The sequence below is a fragment of the Nycticebus coucang genome, chromosome 5 (genome assembly GCF_027406575.1).
Source record: "Nycticebus coucang isolate mNycCou1 chromosome 5, mNycCou1.pri, whole genome shotgun sequence".
Taxonomy (NCBI): Eukaryota; Metazoa; Chordata; class Mammalia; order Primates; family Lorisidae; genus Nycticebus; species Nycticebus coucang.
The window spans coordinates 134,730,651-134,748,124 of record NC_069784.1 but is presented as its reverse complement, the minus strand read 5'-3'; the positions used below and the strand labels follow the sequence as shown (position 1 = coordinate 134,748,124).

General features: G+C 46.1%; 1 protein-coding gene across 2 annotated transcripts in view; it reads left to right on the top strand.

Moving 5' to 3' along the window:
* Positions 1–3,116: 3,116 nt before the first annotated feature.
* The window catches only part of SLC22A2 (solute carrier family 22 member 2), a 34,534-nt gene continuing 20,176 nt past the window's right edge, over positions 3,117–17,474 (top strand). Inside the window, exons 1-5 of one of the 2 annotated variants that reach the window (XM_053592653.1) lie at positions 3,117–4,044; positions 6,115–6,218; positions 10,623–10,777; positions 13,141–13,309; positions 15,482–15,596. In XM_053592653.1, coding sequence (XP_053448628.1) covers positions 3,634–4,044; positions 6,115–6,218; positions 10,623–10,777; positions 13,141–13,309; positions 15,482–15,596 — 954 coding nt within the window. In that variant the 5' untranslated portion in view covers positions 3,117–3,633. The remainder of the gene's footprint in view (positions 4,045–6,114; positions 6,219–10,622; positions 10,778–13,140; positions 13,310–15,481; positions 15,597–17,474) is intronic. The other variant, XM_053592652.1, reaches the window with a different exon arrangement.

The following is a 17,474-nucleotide window of genomic DNA, read 5'->3' as shown; positions in this document are numbered from 1 at the left end:
CATATACCGAGGCTGGAGAGTTAGAAACCAGCCCGAGCCTGCCAAACAACAATGACAACTACAACAAAAAAATAGCCAGGCACTGTGGTGGGTGCCTGTAGTCCCAGCTACTTGGTGGCTGATGCAAGAGAATCGCTTAAGCCCAAGAGTTTGAGGTTGCTATGAGCTGTGAAGACACAGCACTCTACCGAGGGCAACATAATGAGACTCTGTCTCAAAAAAAGAAAAAAAAGAGGGTGTGTGCTCTGCACTATTGATGGCACTGCAGCATGTGGCCAGAGTCAGGCCATCCCACTCTCAGTGACAATGTCAGCCTGGCCCTCCAGTATGAAATTCCTCATCAGCATTTCACCCACTTCATTTAACATCCATTGAAGAATGACACTGAGATTATTTCATGGGATTTAAAAAACACATGAACTCATACTTTTTTTTTTCATGAGATACTGTCCCCCGAGGATCATAGATTTTTAAAAATAGATTTATGTGTTTTTTTATATCCATCCTTTTTTATATCCAAATCATCATACCTTAGGCCAGTGGAACCATCCTCAGGTGACTCCCTTATCCTGTTGATGTGACCAGTAGTCTCAGCTTTCTTGTTTTCCGGCCCAATGGAATATCTCAGGCTTATTCTGCTAATTTCCTTTTCTTGATCTGAAATCATCAAATTTTCTAAGGAGTTTCCCTTCTCTTTCCTCCACTGCACCCTACTCCGGTCTGAAGTCACAAAGAAATGTGAACGTGATGGACTCTCCTCTTTAATCAGATCACCACTTCTGGTGGTGTGCTCACAGCTTTGCTGTGAATCAAAAGATCTGTTTCAGATACCTGTTTGGTGTTTTTAAATCAGTTTGGAATTAATTAATGTTAGCCCGACATGTTCCCTTTGCCTCTGGCTCACACACACCTGTGCTGATATCCCTTATCATAAGCAGATAGGGGGTGACAAATGCTGTTTTCCTTAATGCCCTGAATAAAGTCTTAAGAAATAATAACTTGATCAAGGAGGAAATTGATCGCTAATTCCTTACAATTGCTTAGAACTGTGGCAATAAAAGTTTTAAAGAAAAGATTTTTCTCTTTCATTCTCTAATAGTTCCCCATGAAACATTTACAGGGCCTTCTTCCTGTCTCCACTGGCTTCCCACACTCTGTGAAGAAAGCAGCCCAGTCCAGAAGGTGGGTTTCTGCAGGTGAAAGTGTTTATTTACATTGTAAAAGAACCTGATAAAAGATTGAGAAATATTTCCGACATTAATTACAAGAATTATCAGATTATATGGATTAAATGATCATTTGGCACTGGGTCGGATATCCTCGGGGCACACTTCTGAGCATGTGTACACTCCCACAAATGAAGGGACAATTCCTCGGAGACAGTCAGGACTCGATCCTAAGCGTTGAGTTAGCTCTGCCCCTACACTCCTACTCTCTGAAGGTTCTCTTGGGCTGTAGATGCACGTCTGTCACCTAACGGGATTGAATTTTGTGGCAGGTGTGTGGTGGGTTCTCTGTGTGTCCATGGAATGACCGCAAGCAAATGGCTATAAGCGAGCTGAGGTCTGAATGCGTCCTTAGCAGATCATTCATCACAAGAATTCCAACATCACTTCCCCTCCACCAGTGAAGCCCCTCTGGCCCCAATTCACCATGTGAGACAGCGTGTCCATAACTCAGACGTGAGGGCAGTTTCTATACATTTCCCAGCAAGAGGCAGTCAGAACGTCCCCAGGCACCAAGGGTGCAGAAAGGTTTGACATCTTCAGTCTCTTTTGAACTAGTCAAGAGCCCCTCCCTGAGCATGGAGGAGGGGCGGGGCTATGCAGGGGCCTGTTGACACACAGACCAGCCCCAGCTTCTGCTGGGTCACTCACAACCCTGGCTGTGAGCAAGAAGTCCCCAGACTGCTCTCATCCCCTCACTCAGTCATGGCTAACAGTGCTGGCAGTGGCCTCTGCAGCCCGACTCAGTGGTGGTACAGGTTAGCAGATGGTCTCACTGGGGCCCTGCTTTTTGCTTTTTTAAGAAAAACAAAAGCTTGCAGCTGCAGCAAGGAGGAAGCCTCCTAGGAGTCACTGCTTTTAGACCAGACTATTGTGCCCACTGACTATGTAATAGGAAACAGAAGAAGAAAAAACCTGGATTGAATTTCCAGCGCTGTGTTACACAGATGTGCCAGCAGGTCACCCTCTCTCCTTGGCAGTCACAAGGCACTGAGGGTCCTTTTGTCCACAAGAAAAGACAGACCACCTGTTGCCCTTGAATGCAGACACTCCCAACACCTTCCCAAAAAGAAATTCTGTGAGGGTAGAAAGGGGTGAGCCCTTCCCTCCTCATCATAAGGGTTATGACCAGCAACGCTGTCATGACAAATGGCTGGTTAACAAGAGGAAAGCACAGCAAATTGACTTGCTTATAACTTTCTGTGATGCACAAGCCTTCAGCATGAAGAACCGAAAGGCGCAGCGAAGACTGTTCATTTCTAAGCTCAGGTTCAGTGAGGAATGGACAGCCGCAGAGCTGTGATTGGACAAAAAGGGCATGAGCTAACCCTGCCAGACAGAGGGCAGGCAGCGGGCCTGTGCGAGCAGATCCCTCCTGGACGCCCTGCACAGCACTCCTTCCTCCCGGCTGGGACACAGAAGGGCAGGTTACAGGGATACTTGTAGCCTCCATGGCTGGCTTTGGGAAAGGGGCTTCTGGTTTTATGACCACTTTGGGGAAGGACTCTATTTCTGTGGCTGGACTCAGGGAGAGTGAGGGGCTAGAGACAGGAGGGCAGAAGGTCAGAGAGGGACTTTGCTGCTGAGGCCTTCACTTGGGGGTATCATTTTCTGAGCCCCAACAGAGCACAGATGGAAAAATCTAGAACAGAAAGATAGTAGCGTGCACACACCCTGCTTGCATTTACACCTGACCTGTCTTGAAGGTGAGACTTTATACTTTCCTCACAAATGGGTCAGGGAGAAGGAAGCTTAAGGCTTGCAAGGCAAAAATGTCAGATCAAAGCAAGAACACTTTTGAAAAGCAGAATTTTAAAAGCCAGGAGAAATCAAAACAAACAGTCACGGCACTCATGCTGAGCACTCTGGACATTTGGAGAATGAGCCCAGCGGTGGCCCTTGCAGACCAGTTTGAGGCTTGACAAGGGCTCTGACCTCAGTCCCTGCCTCACCCCCCTGGGCAGCCCAACACGTGGGCTTTCTGCTCGGTGTCCTTGAGACATGGGGCGGGGCAGGCAGATAGGAGTATATTAGGTTCCCGGACACTTGGGGCACAGGGCAAGATTAACCAGCTGTGATGCGTGAAAGTGCTCAGATTCCCCCACCCCCGTGACACAGAGAAAGAGCTATTTGTGGTGTCGGTGTGAGCTGACCACAAGCTCAGGGAAGAAAACGTTACAATAAAAGCGACATCCTGCCTGGAAGCGTGCTCAGGACACTTTGGGAGCAGAGCAAGACACTCACCGCTGGACAGCTGCACCCTTTGAAGCCTGAGCAAGGGCTCCTCCTGAGGTCAACTCTCACCTGTCGACTTTTGGCCACGATCTGTGCTGAACTGGCTGCAGCCGCTCTCAGCAGCACTCGGGACGGCTCAGGGGATAGCAGGGGACTACCAGCCTGGGAAACCATGCCCTCCGTGGACGACGTGCTGGAGCACATAGGGGGATTCCACTTTTTCCAGAAACAAACATTTTTCCTCCTGTCTCTGCTCTCTGCAGCCTTTGCACCCATCTACGTGGGCGTCGTCTTCCTGGGCTTCACCCCCGACCACCACTGTCACAGCCCTGGGGTAGCCGAGCTGAGCCAGCGCTGTGGCTGGAGCCCCGCGGAGGAGCTGAACTACACGGTGCCTGGCCCTGGGGCCGCGGGCGAGGCCTTCCCCGGCCAGTGCAGGCGCTACCAGGTAGACTGGAACCAGAGCACCCTGGGCTGCCTGGACCCCCTGGCCAGCCTGGCCACCAACAGGAGCCACCTGCCGCTGGGCCCCTGTGAGCACGGCTGGGTGTACGACACGCCCGGCTCCTCCATCGTCACCGAGGTGAGTGAGCTTGGGCCTCCCACGCAGAGCAGATAATTGAGCTTCCAGGAAAACCCAGGAAGGCCTGGCTCTTACTTATGGCTGTGCCTGGACACGCTTCTTGGACTCTAGGGAGCTTACAAAATCCTGGTTTCTCAAGGAAAGCATGCAGCTTCTCCTTGGTCTGGAGAGTGTGTGGATTAGTTACAAGTAAAAATTAGGTTCCTCAAATTCTGACAGCAATGATTCTAGTTTATGCATGTCTCAGCATAAACTACCCTGTTTCCCTGAAAATAAGACGGTGTCTTATTTTAAGGTGTGCTCCCAAAGATGCGCTAGGTCTTATTTTCAGGGGACGTCTTATTTTCGGGGAAACAGGGTAGAAGAAATGAGCAAAAGTGCATTCAGAAGTCCCGGAAAGGGCTCCAGGAAAGGGCACACAACCAAGCCTCTTCTTTTCCTGGAAGCCCTCCCTGTCCCTCTGCTCCTCCCCCCACCCCCACCAAGGGGCGGAAGTTTCAAGAATTGCACCTTACTGTATGGCGCCATGTCCTTGTACCTCAGTGGCTATCTTTTTTCTCCTTACCATGATCAAAAGTCCATATTAAACCATTTGGGGACTGGATTTATGCTATGGCACTATTATTATTTTTATATTAAAAACTAATTGTGAAGTCTATTTCAATAAATATGATGTTTTTGCTTTTTCAGAGACAGAGTCTTACTCTGTTGCGCTGGGTAGAGAACCATGGTGTCATGACACACAGCAACCTCAAACTCCTGGGATCAAGTGATTCCTCTTGTCTTAGCCTTTCAAGTAGCTAGGACTACAGGTGCCCACCACATCGCCTGGCTGATTTTTTCTATTTTTAGTAGAGACAGGGTCTCGCTTTTGCTCAGGTTGGTCTTGAACTCCTGAGCTTAGGCAATCCACCCATCTCAGCCTTCCAGAGTGCTAAGATTACAGGCGTGAGCCACCCTGCTCAGCCAATAAATAGAATTTTTTTTTTTAAATGAAGGCTTGCTTTTATTGAAAGCAGAGCCAAACAGGAGGATGAAATTATTTGAAAATACTGAGAAATCCAGTTGCTTCGCTTAGTTTAACAAGCTTAGTCTAACAAGCTCGGATGTTTTGCGTGGACAGACATTTAAAGGAGCCTGTTTGGAGGATCTAAAGTAGATAGATAGATATGGGGAATGTGGACACTCACACCACCTAAATTTAGGAGGCTCTTGACACAGCTAATGTCATCCCTTCATGCAGAGATGAGGGAGCTGGAGGCCCAGAGCAGAGAAAGTTCTGCCCTAGGCCACATGGGAGTCACTTAGCAGAGTTAGCCCTGGAGGCTGGATGTGGCTGGTACCTGCTCCCCTGACCACCTCCGCTTAGTCCAGATGGTAGCAAATGAGAGCTGTTGGTGGGGCACTCTTTTTTTTTTTTTTTTGTAGAGACAGAGTCTCACTTTATGGCCCTCGGTAGAGTGCCGTGGCGTCACACGGCTCACAGCAACCTCCAACTCCTGGGCTTAAGCGATTCTCTTGCCTCAGCCTCCCAAGCAGCTGGGACTACAGGCGCCCGCCACAACGCCCGGCTATTTTTTGGTTGCAGTTTGGCCGGGGCCGGGTTTGAACCCACCACCCTCGGTATATGGGGCCGGCGCCTTACCGACTGAGCCACAGGCGCCGCCCGGTGGGGCACTCTTAATCCTCCTGCTGTTAACAGCAAAGAGACGCTACCCAGCCCAACTTCCGCATGGCAGCCTCTGTATCTGTCAGCACCCTTATTTGCCTCTGATATCCAAGTTAGAAAGGGAAAAAAATGAATTTGTCTGAAGTGGAGTAATGATTCAATTCCAGCTGATTTAGCCAACACAATACTTTAGCCTAATGACAAACCACCAGATGGAGGGCAAATTTTTTGGTTAGGTAAAGAAAATAATTAACATGGACAAAAAGTGCTTGGTTTATTGCCACTTAGCCACTCAAGTAATATTTAACATGTTTCCCTGGGCTGAGCTGTGTCCAACAGGACCCTAACAGGATTTTTTTCCCTCTTTCTCCTCACTCGGAACACATCTCACACGCCGGCAGTTTGACCTGGTGTGTGCCAATTCCTGGATGCTGGACCTGTTTCAGTCATCAGTGAACATAGGATTTTTTATCGGCTCTATGGGTATCGGCTACATAGCAGACAGGTGGGTGAAGCGTCTGTGCTGGGATTTAAACCACCCCACAGGTTTGGAAAAACTCAGATGTACCTGCCCCTGCCTGAATACCACTTTCCCAAAACACACGTCGCAAACTCCTGGCCTTCACGTCAACTGTTTTTACAATCTTAGATTTCTTTTGCCACTTTGGCCATCACACCTCATGTCTTTATCGTCCAATTCTCTGAAACCATAGCTGTTTCGGTAACAAGCAGTGACTTTCCTGTGGGCTGTCCAGCAGCTTAGGGTCAGAGGGCAGAGGAACAGGTGATCTAATCCCTTTTGTAATTCCCAGCTTAGGCACCTGTTCATAGGCTTTCAGGCGGTTCTGGGCTCTGTCCCATCACCTGCTTGTCTCTCAGATCCTGGGAGTCACTGGCACCAGGTCCCGTGCCCAATGTCCCTATTGCCCATGGGACTGGAGGATTCCTGAATTGGGATCCTGGAGTCAGATGTGACTACATGTGTAGAACCTAAGCTGCCATCTAATGAAAGTAAACCTGGATCTGTCTATAGCAAAGGAGGCCGCATCCACCTCCACAGGGTCAGTGTTCCTGGAGAGAGAAAGCGGATGAAAGGCCTCGCTGTGAGTCTGTCTTTAGCTGGCTAATATTCAGTACTGACCAATACTCATACTGATCAGATTCTTTTTTTTTTCTTTTTTTGGAGATAGAGTCTATGTTGCCCTCGGTAGAGTGCTGTGGCATCACAGCTCACAGCAACCTCCAACTCTTGGGCTTATGCAATTCCCTTGCCTCAGCCTACTGAGTAGCTGGGACTACAGGCACCCGCCACAGCACCCAGCTATTTTTAGGTTGCAGTTGTCATTGTTGTTTAGCAGGCCCAGGCTGGGCTCGAACCCACCACCTTCAGTGTATGTGACTGGAGCCCTACTCGTTGAGCTGTGGGTGCTGAGCCAGGCTCTTCTTATATTTATTTATCCAGTGCTTTGGAATCCCATGCTTGCTTTGTGACACCCATGGTTTATTGAGTGCCAGGCTCAACGTTTTGGACAGTATTACTCTCCTTCGTCGTCAGCCACCTAGTGAGATAGTGACATATAACTATACAAATTATATGAAGCTTAAGTATAATACACAGATCTGAAATAAATGGTAAAGACACTTTATGCCTGTTGCCCCAACTGCACCTCTGGTGTGACCCAAACCTCTGAGTGTTAATATTACATGTTAAGTAGAATATTTTCTCTGATTACATTGTCAGGCTGAGTTAAAACTTGCAAATGTGTTAACAATTACTATCAGGCTCTGGCCACAGGCGGGAGAGGGGTGAAAGTGGCATCACCCACATGTGCTGCAGTCTGCTCAGCCTCCCCACCAGGGCTCTTCCCAGTGCCGTCCCTGGGAGGCCCTTGGGTGAAGAGGAAGGTCATTTGTCTTTATTTTTATTGCTGCAGCTTTGAGGAAGGCTGTCTGGAGATGGACCATTGAGTCAAGAGAGACACATCAACAAGGGCAGCCCAGAGTCCCAGCTCCCCTCTGGCCCCCTCCTTCACCATCAGGTGGAGATCCTAACGCCCACATCACCAGGAAGGATGTGTGCACACAGAGGACTGAGCAGTGCACAGGGGGATAAAGAAATTAATTATTCCCGTCCCACTCAATGAGTAGGAGACCGGTGATAACTTCCCCTTGACAGTGCATTCCTGAGTTATAATCTCCAATTATCCTCCTTCTCATATGACTTCACTGTCTTGTTCCTGTTATTAAAATCTCTATAAAGTTGATTATTCACTGTTCCTCCTACAAGGCTGTCTACATACCTCTATGCCATTTTCTTAAATGCCTGAAGTTTGCTGGCCTGTCTGTTGCCCTTACTTCTATAAGACAACCACCATATGGTTCAAATACAGGTATTTTCTTTGCATATCTTACACCTACCATTTTCAGATTTTATAAAATGGGACAAGAATTTCATGGAAACCCATTTTAGCCACAAATTAAACTTATATGAAATAAAACACATAACCTTCCATGAAGAATGTTATGCTCTAACAGCTGATGGGGTTGTCTTTTCAAGGAAAGCCACGAGGATATTATGAAAAACTCTGATCTGGCAGGTCTGGGGTGGGCCTGAGGCTCTGCATTTCTAACCAGCTCCCAGCTGATGCTGGTTCGTCCCTCTGGTCGCCCACTGACAGTCCTGGACCATGTTCTGAGTAGCAAGTAGCTGAAGGACAAGGAAGTGGCAGCCCCAAGCCCGTCCCTCTCTCCTTTCCAACAGTTTTTCATTCAACCACTGCAGTGCCTCTATTGGGGAGAGGAAGACTTTCAAACCAGTAACCCTCCATCTCCCAAATTTCTTCAGCAATGCCTTATGTAAAAAAAAAAAAAATGTATATATATATAGCGCTGTGTCCTTATTTGGGTCATGTCCCCCATAAAGGTTTTCTGCATGATGGATTTGGTTTTCTTCCTCTGTGTTTCAAATGATCAATATTCCCTCTCATCACCTAAAGGATTTTTGTCCACCTATGGGCGGGAGCATCACTGTGGTGCTTTATTGGGTGCCTGAATCAGCTCTGAAAGCTGAAGCATTACCACCTGAGCACATGTTTATAGAAGGTGAAGGAAGAGGATTTGGTGGGAGAATGTAGGAAGAAAGACTAGAAAGTTAACTTGAGATGTGACCTTGGAAGGCTTTGAATTAAAGGCACAGGGGTTATATATTTAAGATGGGAAGTCATTGACTGACAATTACATGATTAAAACAGAATTTTAAGGCTTTGAAGAAGTTTAGCAGTTTAATGTGACTGATCTTTAAATTTCAGATTTAAAACTGATACTCCAAAATAATTATTAATCATGTTGTAGATTATTTTTGGAATGGTTAGTGTTTGAAATCTTCACTAGAATATAATGGCCTAATAATAAGAGCATCAATTAAAACTGCTTAGCCACTATTAGAATGAGCAATGCTAATGACAAAAGGTACTAATTCAGATTAAAGTGGGAAAATAAGATTAAATAAAACACTGCTGTTCATGAAAATTTTAAAAATATCTACTAAGAGTAGATTTGAGTGTCTTTTAGGGAAAAAACCAGGACATGATGAAAATGTGAAAGTAAATGTACCCCAGGTGAGATCTCTGAGCTAAGCCGCCTTAGTAAACAGTGGAAGAAGGAGAGGAGAGAGGAGCTGGGTGCCGAGCTCCTTACCTGTCCCATCTCACTGAATGCTCTTTTCAGCTGGGTCAATGGGGTCTTTTTCAGATAAAGAAATTAAATGAAGTCAAATAACTTGCCCATCATCACAGTAAGTAGTAAAGCCACAATTCAACTCAGGTTGCCAATTTTTTTCCTTTATTCTATGTATTGGAACAACTCTCTGAGTCTGACCTAATTCCCTCAAATCAAATATGTGCAGGCTGTCTCCCGGCAGGCTCCAGACACAGGCCCCGGAGAATGGTAACATGTGACGCCCAAGACGGTTTCCATGGAGACACACCAAGTCTCAAAGCAGTGTTAAAAAGGCATGAGGGTGTGGCGGGCTCGGTGGCTCACACCTATAATCCTAGCACTCTGGGAGGCTGAGGCGGATGGATGGTTTGAGCTCAGGACTTCGAGACCAGCCTGAGCCAGTGAGAGACCCTGTCTCTACTAAAAACGTAATGGGGTGTGATGGTGGGCACCTGTAGTCCCAGCTACTCTGGAGGCTAAGGCAAGAGGATCACTTGAAGCCAAGGGTTTGAGGTTGCTGTGAACTATGATGACACTGTGGCACTCTACCCAGGGCAACAGAGTAAGACTCTGTCAAAACAGACGGAAGGAAGGAAGGAAGGAAGGAAGGAAGGAAGGAAGGAAGGAAGGAAGGAAGGAAGGAAGGAAGGAAGGAAGGAAGGAAGGAAGGAAGGGAGAGAGGGAGGAAGGGAGAGAGGGAGGAAGGGAGGGAGGGAAGGAAGGAAGGAAAGGAAGGGAAGGGACACAGGGATGAATAGTGAACACTGAATTTTGTTTTTTCTGGAGTAAAATCTCTCTTGGGTGGGCAGTTGGTTGAGACTGTTAGTGCAAAGGCGGCCACTCCAATGACAATGTTGGACCTAGGTAGGCCCAGGGGGCATACAGCACTGGTGGCCTGGAAGAATTACCCCCTCCCTGAATACCTGCCACAGTGTGGGACTAAGAAAAGACTTTAACCCTGAAGTGAAGGGGGCTCATCTGGCTTAACATCTATACGTAGCATGTTGACGTAAGGTCCTAATGGGACTGAAGGCCGGATCTTCCTGTCTTTACCAGTCTGTGGCTCCTGTATTTCCATGATTTAGAGTTAATCTCTGATTTTTGTCTCGATTTCCATAACTTCCATGAATTTTCTCCACCCTTCATGAATCAACTTTAATTTGGTTCCCTCTCTTTGTTTTTCTCCCTGCAGGTTTGGCCGTAAACTCTGCCTCTTCATCACAATCCTCATCAATGCTATATCTGGAGTTCTCATGGCTGTTTCCCCAACCTATACATGGATGTTAATTTTTCGATTGATCCAAGGACTGGTCAGCAAGGCAGGCTGGTTAATGGGCTACATCCTGGGTAAGAATGTGCGTGACCGCAACTATGTGAGCAAAGGAGCAAAGGCTGCCAAAATAGTCAGGTGGAGGACAGCTCTGTGGGAAAACAGACCCAGCTTCAAGACAGTGTGGAGAGATCTTTTTTTCCATATCAAAAGAATTTCTAAAATTATTTCAGTCAACCTATTCTGCCTTCCTCTTGTAAAGAAAACAATGAAGGCAGAAACAAGGATAAACATCTTGCCACCCAGATTCTTATACAACTCTTTTGGAATTTTTGTTTTGTCGATTTTGTAGACAAAAAAATCTAACCTACCAGGCCTATTCATAAAGAAGATCCTTTTATGAGAGATAATCATAGATTTATGCAGGACTTTAGTATTTTTGCATAAATCTATGTTGGTAAACTGTGATTATCCTCAATTTATGTACAAAGACACCAAGGATGCAAATACTGTGGACAACAGATTACTCAGCCAGCCTGTTTGTAGGACTAGGAATATAATTTACATCCTGTTCATTAGTAGCCAGAGTTTTGGTTAAGCTCTGTGGAGTATAAGAGAATATTTGAATTCTAACAGCATAGCATGCTTATAGCAATATTAAGGAAAATCATCATTTTGGGAATTAACCTCTATTACTTTCCCTTTGACTACATTCAGACAGAATCTATACACAGAGAAACAGACATTTTGAAATCAAAATAAGGACAATAAAACTCGCATTACACATGAGATAACTAGAATATGGGTGCTTTTTACTGAGGAAAGTTGATTTGGGAAATTCCATAAGAGAAAGAGCTGCTTAATACCTACCACTCCTGCCAGAGTAGGCATTTCATAAATGTTTGGTCAAAGAAGATATTAATATGTGCAGTTATTCAAACACTAACTTGGTTTCTAGGAAATATAGCATGGGGAATTACGTAGAATTTAATTTTGTAAATGTGAATCTCAACAACAGTTAATGTCAGCCTCCTCCAATTAATTTCTTCTCCTGTCCCTCCGAATATCCATGTAAACCTCACAGCTCCACGTCTTCCTACTCTCCCACCTGAACCTTATCCTGGACCCTAACACCACTCAAAGACAGACATTTCTATTTATAGAGCACTTACATCATTAACTGTGCTTTAAAATACCTTTGGATAATTCACAGTAATTAATGGAAATATCTTTAGGGTGCATTTCCATTTGGTTTATAAATAATTGACGTCTTTAACATGTTTTTCAAATATTTAAAGCAAAAACTGTGGCTTATAGAATATTATGAACTTCAATTCTAGTGTGTCTGTCATATAAAGACAACTATCCCCTAATTCCACATACATGGGCCTCGTGTCTGTCATGAGGTAGTCAGGGGATGAGATAAAGTTGATCATTGGACCATGTGCAATAGTATGCTGGCAAATTGGCTTTTTGAGAATAAAAATCCCTGATTTGTAGAATTTTTAAGTTTACAAGGTGTAAATATTCCCACCATGTCTGATTTTAAGATACCAATGGGTTGAACAACCAGGTTGCAAAATTCCTAGAAATTTAAAAGCCAGTTCCTATAATGTAGTACTATCTGATTCCAATCCTCTGCTAAGTTTCCAAACCATTTACATAAATAGGATTGCAAAGAAAATGTAAGAGAAAATTCAGGTCTTCATGTACATAAAAATACCTTCAATCTAAATTCAATGTTTGATTCATTTATACAGGTCTTGAGTTATCACTGCCTTTTTACGCTACATCAAAATTTAGCATGTGCAAACACAATTGCATTTGTCTTTGAAATTATTCTATAAATCAAATGTTTTTGCTTGTATGGACAGGCCTTTCACCTTATCTAATATGGGATTGTAAAATTTTGTTAATGAATACAACAGCAATTATCATAACAAAACGAACTCATCCTAGAAAAAGTGCTGCCTGCCTCATTGTTGAATATCACCACGGTCACCTTTAAGGTACTCCCCTTGAGATGCAATGCTCAGACACCAGTACCTAGTCCATCTTTCAAAGCAAGGAACTCTTTTACAATCATCAGCGTTGTTGTCATACATGGTCTGGCAATTAAGTTCGTGAACTCATCCTAGTAAAAGTATATCATACCTCATTGCTGAATATGACTATGGTCACCTTTAAAGTATTCCCCTTGACCAACTGGTGAGCATCATGAAATTCAGTAATGAGTATGTGGCACTTTTTCTAGGATAAGCTCACAAACTTAACTCTCTGACCTTTGTTAAGAACCAAAGAACATTTTAAAATATTCAGAAAGCTGTATAGCAAATTCTAGCATTTGAACTAGATTTTCAAAGTTGGCATTCTAGTTTCCTGATGTTAGCCAATTCACTGTTATACTGAATTGCATTGACCATTCGGAGTCTCTCTGCAGTTACAGAATTTGTTGGGCTGAGCTATCGGAGAACAGTGGGGATTTTTTACCAAGTTGCCTACACCATTGGGCTCCTGGTGCTAACCGGGGTGGCGTACGTGCTCCCTCACTGGAGGTGGCTGCAGCTCGCAGTTACTCTGCCTAACCTCTGCTTCTTACTCTATTACTGGTAAGTCCATTTGGAACAAAAAGGAGGGAAACGGAAACATTTTATGTTCCCAAAAAGGCTGCCTTGATGATCTTTTCTTCTGATTCTGAGGTTTAGCTTGCTTTCCAGGCTTTTTCACAGAAATCCTAATTCCATGTTTCAGGGACAAAAATCATAAGCTGTGATCTGTCTCCACCACCCCCCACCCTCGGCCCCCAGAAATCAAATGTCCTTTCTCTTTGGACTTAAAGGTTTTGTGACCTGGATCTTACATTTCCATGTCATTTTATTTGGTGTTTAAATTAGCGTCTAGCAGCCGTGGTGCAATGTGGACAGTAGACCCTTTGAAAAGATTGACGGTACCATTATTGCTGTTCTATCCTTCCTAAGAGGAACCCTTAGGATGGAGAAGGCAAAATATGGCCCTTGTGTCACCACTTTCCAATACCCATGGCTGAGGCAGACATCTCCAATCAATCACAGTAGTCTCATCTCAGATAAGGCCAACTTGGCCCTCCAGACAGACCATATCAATCAATCTGAGTTACCAAGGCAAGAAAAATACACACAGTATTTGTCATCCCAGCCTAATGGAAGCATATAGAAAATAGCAAAAACCATTTGAAACCCCTAATTTGCCTGAAATAAAGTAAGTGGGATGCTGGATTATCAGACCAAATCTCTCTCCCATGCAATAAACCCATTTACTTACTTTCTCCTGGATATAGCCACTTGTTCTCCCCAGGATTGTGTTGCCTAAGAATTAAATGTGGCAACCCTCCCCAGGAAGCTCGTTTCCTAGTCCAAAGGCCATAAAACTCTGTGTCTGAGTCAGCCCGGGCTACTATCACAAAATACCATAGACTGTGTGCTTATAAACAAGCACTGCTCACAGTCCGGAGGCTGGAAAGTCCGAGATGCAGGTGCTGGCAGAGTCCACCCCTGGCAAAGGCCAGCTTCCGGGCTGTGGCTGCGGACTTGCATGGCGGAGGGAGAGGGAGAACCCTCTGGCCTCTTTTCCTGTTCTTACAAGGACACTAATTACATCATGGGGCCCACCCTTAAAGCCTCACCTAATTACCTTCTTAGGGTCCTGCCTCCAAATTACACGTTGGGGTGGAAACATTAACATATGACTTTGGGGGACAGAACATTCAGCCCATAATACTCTGACAGTGACCTATATCTCCCCTCTCTCATCTCCTTCTACCCATCTGCACCTCCTCCATACCTCCGAATCCACCCCATATCTCATTTTCCCATTAGAAAACCGTTCATTTCCTGCGTGGGTTACTGTGATAAACTCCGGACTGGTCTCCTTGACATTCGCTTCACTGTCCTCTACTCTGTGCTTCCTGCTGCATTCCAGACATCCAGCTCCACCAGGTCACTGTCCTGCGTAAAAGTCTTCCCATGCTTTTCCCCTGCAGTGTAAAGACCTACTGCTTCAGCATGACAGACAGGCCAGCTGTTACCCAAGTTCTGCTACCTCTGAGGCACTCCCTCTTGCCACTTTCACTGAATAGAATCAAATCAAATTTATTTGCAATCTTACAAGCCCCATCATGAGCTTTCCATTTCTGAAAGATCACAGAGTAGAAAGCAAGTGAGTAGAGGAAGAATGGAGGCAGGGAGACCAGAGAAGAGACTGTCCCAGTTACCCTTGCAAAACAGGACAAGGGCCCGAATTAAGGCAGAACTCGTGGGTAGCAAGAGGAAAACTCATAAGCAAAATTCTATTGAGGCAGCAGTGACGGAGTGTGGTGACAAGCTGCACGCAGGAGCTCCCAGGGTGTTCTGCACACTCCCAACACCACTCCTCGACCTTCCATCAATTCTTGAGCCTTTGCAAAGCCCAGGGCCACTCTGGCTGCCCTGAGTCTCCTGCGTGGAGCACAACATCAAGGGCACAGCTGTACCCTGCTCTGCAGCTGCTTCCTGTGGTCGGGCACAGCCTCCCGCCAGGTGGGCAGCCGCATTGCTTGGAGATCTCTGAGGAGGGGGCCTGAAGGCCTCCTGGACAAGGCTGCCTGCAAGTTGGCATTTGAGGAAGGAAAGAACCCCGTCCCCCTGGGTGATCGTTACTCTTTGTAGATCCAACTGAACTTCACTGCGTAAGATCCTCAGAGCAATCTGACTGTGAAAATGGGGGTGGGAGGTAAGACTTTCACCTCTACTGACCTGGTTCCCTAGGTGCATACCCGAGTCTCCAAGGTGGCTGATCTCCCAGAACAAAAATGCTAAAGCCATGAGGATCATTAAACACATCGCCAAGAAAAATGGAAAATCTCTGCCTGCCTCACTTCAGGTGAGCCAGGGGACAGTGAGAAGGGCAGCTCTGGGTTGACATGGGGACACAGTGTTCTCGGGCGAGCCACAGGAGCTGCTACCAGCTTGCATGTTGGCCTAATGTGTAGGGAAATGCAACAGAGTATTTTATATACTAAGACTCGTGGGTCCCTGAGAGAATATTTGAAGCAGGTGTGGGACGTCAAACTAACAGGGAACCAGAATTCCCCCAAGGGGCAAACAAGGAGTTTCTATCTCACGCAGCCCACCCCTCCCTGCCCTGTCCACTCAGGACGTGCTCACCTGTGTGTCCGGCACCCTCCGGTCAGTTCTTAGATCAGCAGGGCAGTTCTTTTTTACTGGTCTTTTGGATAGAAATAGGAACTTATTTCTCAGGAAGGATGATCCCACCACAATTCCGCAGGAGCCCGTGGGTGGCCTCCTCCGTGCCGATTGTGTGTGGGCCCCGGTGCAGCCTGTCCTGGGCTTCTTGCCTGCGGTGCTGGCACCTGGCCCCCCTGCACCCCAGAGGGTCCAAGCTGAACAGACTGACGCCTGAGCGTAGTCGATGTGCAGATCAATACATTCCTGAATCCCAAACCAGAGTTTCCAGTGTCTGAGAAGTTATTTTTCCTTAACTCCTACTCTACACTTTTAAGCCTTGCTCCAGGATTTCTCCTGCCTGGCCCCTCTGGGCAGGGGACAGCAGTCCTTTCATTTCTGCCAATGCCAAAGGATCTGACAGTAAATCTCACTTTGGAGAACACAGGGTCTGGCCTGCGAGCTGCCCAGTGCCTGGCCACCAGGGCCAGTCAGTTTCACTGTCTGCCACACAGATGCCGAGGCAGGGCTTGCGGATGTCAAGTTCCCACGTGGGGTCTCCTTTCACCTTGATCTGCCGTTACGGAGAACAGGAAGAGAGAACAGTTATTTAAACACAAGCAGTTTCTTAGAATTTTGAACGTTTGGATGGAAATTATCCCAAAAGATTTTAAGCAATTCCGTACCTTCTGAAATAGAATCAAGTTACGGAGGCGTTCGCGGTGCGTTTAGAGTTTGCCTTTAGTAGACCTTGCCACTTTGGCCTCAAGCCTTTTCATCTAACAGGGGCTGGAAAAGAAAAAATCAAACTGATTAGAAAATTATGTCAGAAAAAAAGAAAGAAAATTCTGTCAGGTGGAAGGGTCGGGTTAATTCACACGCGACAGGTGGTGTGCATGTTCTGGGTGAAGGACACACTTGTGCTTTGACTTAAATTGTACAAAAGCAAACACGTTATGTAACCAAAACACATGCATCCTAGTAATATTCTGAAATTTTAAAGAAAATTATGTCAAAATAAGAGTCACTCATTTCTGAATGAGGATCTGTGATAGGTCACCTGTGAGAACTTGAGATTTCATGACACTTAGAATGAGACTTTTTGACGCCGAGGCCTTTTCCTGCACTTTCTCCCTGGTTCCCGGGTGGGTGAGGCATCTGTCCTTTCCTGCTACTGACCGCATAGCACCTGAGTCACAGATGTTAGATTCCTGCATCAACCGGCCAGGAGATAAATCACACACAGGTCATCATCACAAAAGAGATGACGTCCAGGTGATGATGGCAAATTGGTCATTGCCAAAGTCTTGCTGAAGGTTTCTCCCCTCAGCACCCCATCATTTCACACTCTCATACCTTCCCTTCAGGAGGGAGGAAGGGTGGCAACTCTCAGCCGCACCTCCCCCTACCTGCATTCTTCTCGAGCAGGGTTCTCAGTCATCACCATTCATGCACAGGAACCACCTGAGAACCTTGTAAACATGCGAATTCAGATCACTCTATTCCTGCCTTATTTCTAACAAGCTCCAGGTGATGAATGCCAAGGTCCCAGGGCACAGCCTCCTGCCAGGTGGGC